The sequence below is a fragment of the Lactuca sativa genome, chromosome 2 (genome assembly GCF_002870075.4).
Source record: "Lactuca sativa cultivar Salinas chromosome 2, Lsat_Salinas_v11, whole genome shotgun sequence".
Classification (NCBI taxonomy): Eukaryota; Viridiplantae; Streptophyta; class Magnoliopsida; order Asterales; family Asteraceae; genus Lactuca; species Lactuca sativa.
In genome coordinates this window covers 220192400-220200813 of record NC_056624.2, presented here as the reverse complement: position 1 = coordinate 220200813, position 8414 = coordinate 220192400, and the positions used below count along the sequence as shown (strand labels likewise).

Here is an 8414-nt window from a genome sequence, read left to right as displayed (position 1 = left end):
GGTAGCAAAGGCATACCTTTATTTCTTCAAAGTATAGAAATTACTAGTAAACTATAATAGGTATAGTTTAGGAAGACCCTACTCATTATTTCTAGTACAATGAAACATACAAGAGTCAGTTCAGTTATGAGTCAATACAAACATACTATTATGAGAAACTAAGAGAACATACTATGATGACAAACAAAGAGAACAGACTACCTACTAGACAGAGAGAAGATGCATTACACTAGTACATACAATGCATATACAAGTATACTATAACATAAATGTGAACCATTGTTTCGGGGCATGGAATCACCTACCATGACTCGTTTTGTAGCCAGAGTCTCCTGGAGGGAGAGCGTGAATTTGTGTATAGATCTATATTGGATTGACTATCCTACACCTTGTTGTTCGCTACAGTGGGACTTGCAAGTCTATGGGTGCCAAATGTCATTTCTTCCAACGTCTTTCATCGTCATGTTATTAGTCGATAGTATGGTGCAATCATATCACATTATATCTTAAATAACAATTGGTTAGAGGTAGTTAGTACAAAGTAGTTACTATAATACAACACTACAGTACTTTATTATTTTTCCATTGCATTCACATTGTGATTTTGTCACATAAATAGTAATGTAAAACTATATTTTTTGTTAATGATAGTCACACTTGGGAAAATACACACTCTTACAAGAAACAAACATACATAACATTTGATGTCTTGGTAGAAGGCTACGTTTTGTAGAAAATATGGGATTTTTTAGGAGATACAAACAGTTACTACAAACATTTACAAACTTATACATCAAACACTTACAAACATTTTCATACAAACAATGACATTAAAATATTTATGAACTCACCAGCTTTAAAAAAACTCGGGAGCATCAATCTCTCTTACTTTCCTCTCATTTCCAACAAATTTCTTTCTTTTTTCTCCTTAACTTGAACTCGGGAGCGGTGTGATAATTAAATGTATGTATTAGAGGGGAAGGTGTCAGTGTAGTGTAGACAGACGTGATTGCATATAATTAAATGTACGGATTAGAGGAAGGGTGTCATGTAGGTATTGGTTACAATCTTAGAGGTTCCATTTTATTTAATAATAAATATCTTTTATTATGGTCACTTAATAATTTGATAGTATAATTAAGTAAGAAAATCGAACATTAATTCGAGTTTTCATATCCATTCTTATTCTACTTTACCACCAATAAGATTTTCACAAAAGTTGAAAACAAATAACAAAACTAAATTTAAATCCTATCCAACTAGAAAAGGTTGGATGTCGGCCTTCATCGTTCGTGACGTTGTCACATACTAAAAGACTTGCGGTTGCCACCGTCGAACATATTTGCACGTTTTCTTTAAGTCGTTTTCACTTTCCCCCCTTTCCCTTACTCAGTCGCCACCCACACCCATCCTTTAAAGCCCCCACTTTCACCTCCTCCTCCATCTCAAACTTCTCTCATCAACCATGGTTTGTCCCCGCGATTGGCCTGAACCGGTCGTTAGAGTGCAATCGTTATCTGAAAGCGGGAAACCAGTAATTCCCGACAGATACATCAAGCCACCACCGGATCGGCCAGTTTTTAACTCATCTTCTCCCGACGACGACATAAACATACCTGTTATCGACCTCGCCGGACTGACCAGCGATGATCTCACCCTCCGGGAATCTACTTTTAAGGAAATATCGGCAGCCTGCCGTGAGTGGGGGTTCTTCCAGGTGATCAATCATGGCTTGAAGGCAGAACTCGTCGACGGAGTTCGGGATATTTGGCGGGAGTTCTTTCATGAACCGATGGAGGTGAAGCAACAATATGCTAATTCACCCAAAACATATGAAGGTTATGGAAGCAGATTAGGACTTGAAAAAGGGGCAATACTTGATTGGAGCGATTATTATTTCCTTCACTATCTTCCTCCTCCTATAAAGGATCACAACAGATGGCCTGCGCAACCATCTTCTTTGAGGTCAGATATCATCATCATGTTTATATATATAATAATAATAAAATCGATCTTTAATCATATCATCATAATAATAAAACTTCAATCACTTAATAATGCAGGGAAATTGTCGAAGAATACTCGAAGGAAATAGTGCGGTTGGGAAAAGTTTTGCTCGAGGTATTTTCCATAAACCTTGGGTTAAAACACGATTACCTTCAAAAAGCTTTTGGTGGAGATGATATCGGGGCTTGTCTGAGAGTAAACTTCTACCCAAAATGCCCACAACCGGACTTGACTCTGGGTCTATCGCCTCACTCTGATCCAGGTGGCATCACCTTTCTCCTCCCTGACGAGAATGTTAGCGGCCTTCAAGTCCGGCGGGGTGACCAATGGGTCACCGTTAAACCTGCCCCACATGCAATAATCGCCAATATTGGAGATCAAATTCAGGTAAGAAATTTAATGATTGAATCTATTAAAGGCTATACGGATCTATGTCAAATTTGTCTTGCACAAATAGGAGCCAACCATTTGATGGTTGCTTTTGTTTCCATTCCTAAACATTTAACAAATTGAAATATTCCCCATGTGAAAGACAAATATATTAAATACGCATCACATGTACTCAGTTTGGGTTTTCCGCAATGAATCCAAATCGGTCATATTAAAATGATCAGCAACAATCAGCATTAATAGCGTAATTATAGACGAACTGAATTAATTGTGATGTTGATAATGGTATTTTGATATTTAAAGCAGATTATAACGTAATCTGCTGATATTCTTTTTGTTTTTATGTTTTTTGTTTTATCATCTTGCAGGTTTTAAGCAATGCTATATACAAAAGTGTAGAACATAGGGTGATAGTGAATTCGGACAAAGAGAGAGTGTCATTGGCATATTTCTATAACCCAAAGAGTGATTTGCTTATTCATCCAGCATCAGAGCTCGTAACCGAAGAAACACCGGCTCTCTATCCCTCAATGACTTTTGATGAGTACAGACTTTTCATTAGGACAAGAGGTCCGCAAGGGAAATCCCAGGTAGAATCTTTAAAATCCCCGAGATGAATTTTTCACATCTATGACCATATATTTATTATGTATGTATGTATGTTAGTGTATATGGGAAATCCCTAATGGAATCCTTAAAACCTCCGGGATGACTTTTTACACCATCCGTATTTGTATTTATATACGTTTTTGTATATGAAAATATTTAATGTCTTGTGATCATCAACTATCGTACCTGTGTAAGATTGTTACATTGTTACATGATTGAGGGTCTAAACAGAATATATATATATATATATATATATATATATATATATATATATATATATATATATATATATATATATATATATATATATATATATATATATATATATATATATAACGGCAATTTTTATTATGAAGAGAAAGAGAGAAAAAGACAACGATTATTTCTTTCTAAATGTGAATAATCGTATTGATTGTATAATGATACAATCTAGATGCTTGTAATGATGAAAAGAGTCAAAGAGATTAAAAAAATCGACAAAGAACACATGTTGAATGATTATATATATATATATATATATATATATATATATATATATATATATATATATATATATATATATATATATATATATATATATATATATATATATATATATAGAGAGAGAGAGAGAGAGAGAGGTAGAGGTTCATTTGAGACCACCTATATTTTGTGAGACATGGGGACCAAATCTTAGCCTTTTATCAAATTTGATCTTGTGGCTTATAAAAAAAGGAGATTAACACTAATTAATCTAACTGATTAGTTAATTAGGGGCAGATTAGTCATTAGGTTAAATATAACATCTTACCAGATCTGATAGATTATTAACGTCATGTTCACGTCATTAAGAACATCCTCATCTGCTTTGATTCTTCTACCAAAATCAACGCTCCTATGCGATCGATATTCCTTAATATTCATATTCATGTAATTAATCTTCCTCTCCTAAAATATTCACTTCTTTCTACTAGTTCGCCTTGGTATTTGAGATCGCCATTCACTGGTCGATCAATGATCCTTAACTGTCGAAATCACAAACATTAAATTTGCGATTTTTGTGATTTTGGAGTTCATCTTCTTCGTTCTTCTACATTTTTATGTGATAATCTAACTTATTGAGGTTGATTTACATATATCGACATCAACAATTCATCCCAAGATTATGATTGACTTTTAGGTTTGTGATCATCAATTTTCATCCAAGGTAGAGGTTTAAGTGTTTAGTGATTTATGTTAATCTTCATCTTCAACAACTGTTTACGCTCTTTCAAGCTGTGATTTATTATTCTGTATCGTGATTTTATCAGTTGTTCAAGGTTTGAATTTTCATCACTTTTATTGTTACTTCTATTTAACCTAGAACAACAAGATTCAATTTTTAATGTTACTTGCATGTATCATATTATGTGTTCGACCTACTAGCATAAGATGATTGAATCTTCAAGTGACTAGCGATTCCCAAATTCATCTAGGTTTGATTCGTGATTTTAGCAATCAACATCATATTGATTGATTGAATCTGTTTAACCTAGAACACAAGTTAACCTAGAATATGTTATTTAACAATAGATTATCTATTTCAAGGTTTAATTTTGTAATTGTATTCAGTCAATATGTTTTTCAACAATTTGTTGTATGTTTCAATGTTTGTTTTTCATTAATATCATCTTGTTGATAAGTTCATGTTACTGCATATTATTCTTATAGAATATTAAACATACATTTAATAATATCAATTATGATAACATGTACATGCTAAATTGTGGTGTTTTATGATTAAATTCATATGAATTCACATTATTCTGTTTATATGTTAAGATGGTGGTATATTCTTTTTTGTAGTTCAATGTTATAATGTTGCGGCATAATCTAGTTCTTGAAAACAATTCATTGGATCTGATGGTTCTTTGTTTTAGATTCCAGATATTGAATCTAGTTTGATACATCTTATAGGTAAAACTTTTAAAGAAATTAGTAATGGTATTAAGTGGTATATAGAGTATGCATCAAGATGTGATTTGTCATCAAAAATTCAACAAAGAGGAAACAAGATAGTAGAATTATGACTGCAATATATTTGGTTTTGCATAGGGTGGGATTGCTAATGTACTTTCATTTATTAACCAATATAATGTATGTACAAAGCATTTTGCAATTTATCTGTAAATTGATAAGGTATGCACAAAGCAATTATTATTCTTGAGAAAAATATCTTTAAACTATACATGCATTCCTCCTTGATAAAAATCATGAATGAACAAAGGGTCTGATGTATCATTCCGACTTCCCACAATAAAAGATTTTTTTTAAGAATATAAGTATATTTCCAAAATATGAATCACCGTTGGTCTAAACAATGTCATGTTGACTACTCTTACTAATTTACCATATTTTTTAACTATACTTTTTTTCTTCAAACAGAATGTTGGTGATGTCTTTTTAGCCAAGTTTTTTTTTAATATGCTCTTGTTAACTTGCAGGAAAGGGTTGTGCTAAAGAAAATACGAGATGCTCTTAAATATGTTTCTAGAATATGATCATTATCATAGTTTTTTTTTAAATCTTTTTTTTCTTTAAAACAAAAAAGGTTAGATATGTCTCTTTTAGCAATATTGATTATTCTTGTGCGGTAAAGGGTTGTATGGAAAAAGATTATTAGATTTAGATTATTTTTTTTACTAATGTTTACATGGTGTGGTGTATGATCAATTACATTACATAATATAGTATTCTGTTGTATTATCAATTACATTTGTTATGACGCATTGACTTCATTTTCAAATCTTTGGTTATGTAATCCATACTCGATTCTAGCAATTCTTTAATTTCTGGTTGCAGATAGTTTTAGCTGATAAAACACAACTTAAGAGGAACTTAAATATTCCAAGCTAGAATTTTTTAACTATAAGTGTCTATATTAATGAATATGTAATAGATTTTATAAGTTGCCAACATGTGATAGAGTTTTATGGTACAAACTTAAAATGTGGTTTTCAAATTATCAATGTTTTCCTACTCATCAAGATCATTTGATTTAGTTTCATCTGACTCTTTTGACTTTTGATTTTGTCATTTTATTCAATTTATCTACATAAACAAAATTAATGTTGATATTAATAATTCAATAACAATATTATGAAAGTTATACCTTAATAAAAACAAATTAATAATTAAATTAAGAACATTATTATTGCATTAATTTTCAATTTTAGAATATTACATATTCTAAAATTAGAATGACACCTAATTTTAGAATATTTCACATTACTTTATTGTTAATCAAGCACTATCACAATACTTTACAAAAAGATTCAAAAAAAAGTTGTTTCCAACAAAAATAGATTGTCTAATATCATATATTACATATTATTTAACAAAAATATTCGAAGCAAGTTGTCTCCAATAAATTCAGAATGTCTAAAATTATAATATGACACATAATTTCATAATATTTCACGTTACTTCATAGTATATCAAACACTATCAAAACATTATATATTACTTTAGCAAAAAGATTAATGCAAGTAATTTCTAACAAAATAATTCGTCAAATCAGAATATTTATAATATCAAGTTATCAAACACAGATTTATAATACTAGAATCTTACATTATATAAGATCATTTTACACATTACAATTAATTTTATAATATTACACTTTAATATATAGAATATTACATACAATTTCGGATTATCACATCTTAACAACAAAATATTAAATAGTGAACATCTAGAATAACTAGAATAATAGCATGTTAATGAGTGCTAAAAAAATCTAAGTTTAATTAGACATTGTTCTATTAGAATATTCTACATGGAAGTCAAATAATCTTGAAACATTATAATATTAGAATATTATACATGTAACTTATGTAAACAAGCAACATATTATGTATATTCACATTAATTTAAAACTCATGTAGTATGTGGAAGATCCTATTAACATTACACACTATCCATACAATATGTTGAAGGTCTCATAAAATTACTATATTAGAATATTGTACATATGTATATTAATTTTAAAATATTTACTATTCTAAAAAATCATTACCTATATACATATGAAAAAAAAAAACAATATATAAATTTATTCTACTAGAATATTCTACATATATAAACTTATAATATTATTATGTCAGAATATTCTATCGATAACCATGATGTTGTAACAATAACATATTAAATATAAGTTCATTTTACACGTTAATGCATATTTTTAGAATATTGTATTTTAATATTAGAATACTATACATAGTTTCATAATATTAAATATTAACAACACAACATTACTCTATTAGAATATTTTATATATATACAGACACCTATAATGTTATTCTAAAAGAATATTCTATTGACAACCATGATGTCCTAATAAGAAAAAAAAATTAAAATGTATCATTCAAAGTAAATATGATTTTCTTTTATCAATATTAACATATAAATATTATTCTAAATTTTTACAAATCATATTTCTAACAATACATAATGTTCAACTAAATATTGACCAGCCATTTAACCATTCAAAAAATAACTATTGTCCATACACACTTTGTTTAAAATACATAAACTATAAGAGAGAAAATGTATGAATGTCTTTCACAACCACATATTTCCAAACTTTCTACAAATCTACTTTAATATCCCTTTCAATGCGTTCTTTGCATCGATCCCTTTCATCATCGTCTTGCTCCAAGTTTCTTTATCAAGATTTCAAAATTCCTTAGCTTCTTTTTCTTATTTGATCTACATGAAAACATATACCAAACTTTGTTAAAACAAAAAAATAAAATCAATGCATTGTTTTCACAACCTAATATAAAATCAAATATCAAAATTTTATACATTTTTTAGAATGATCAACTTAATGAAAAGTAGAATATAACACTTTATAATAAGTTAAGTTAGAATACTACAAGTCAAATATCCATTTATATTATTGTGCTTAATGTTACACCTTTGTCGTTTCTTTCCTTTCACATTCTGACAATGAGTTATGTATCATTAATTTTCTTAATTTTAGTATAACAACATGTTTTGATATTGAATGAGTCATTCTTGTCATTTGATCTACATCAAAACATATACCATACTTTTATTAGAAAAAAAACAAGAAAATTCACGTTAAGTACCATAAACTATAATTATTCAACACGTCTTGCTCTTAACTTGGTCATTCTTGTTAACTGATATGCATCAAAATATATACAATTCTACAATATTGATATCATAAAGCCTGAACTACAAAATTTTAATATTAATCAACATCATTTCACTCTACTAATAAAGTATAACATGAATTGTTCCTTTGATTATACATAAGTTATGATAAAAGAAAACTTAGAATATTATACATAAAAACATTAATTTTACACCATAAAGCAAGACCAATATATGAGTACATGAATTAGCTTTGTCTTATCAAA

At 29.1% G+C, this 8414-nt stretch overlaps 1 protein-coding gene across 1 annotated transcript; it reads left to right on the top strand.

Moving 5' to 3' along the window:
- The first annotated feature begins 1387 nt into the window (after positions 1–1387).
- Positions 1388–3179, top strand: LOC111901270 (jasmonate-induced oxygenase 2). Its single transcript, XM_023897126.3, has 3 exons — positions 1388–1965; positions 2064–2394; positions 2766–3179. The coding sequence occupies exons 1-3, from the start codon at positions 1466–1468 to the stop codon at positions 3012–3014; spliced, it is 1080 nt and encodes a 359-aa protein (XP_023752894.1). The 5' UTR covers positions 1388–1465; the 3' UTR covers positions 3015–3179.
- The last annotated feature ends 5235 nt before the right edge of the window (positions 3180–8414 follow it).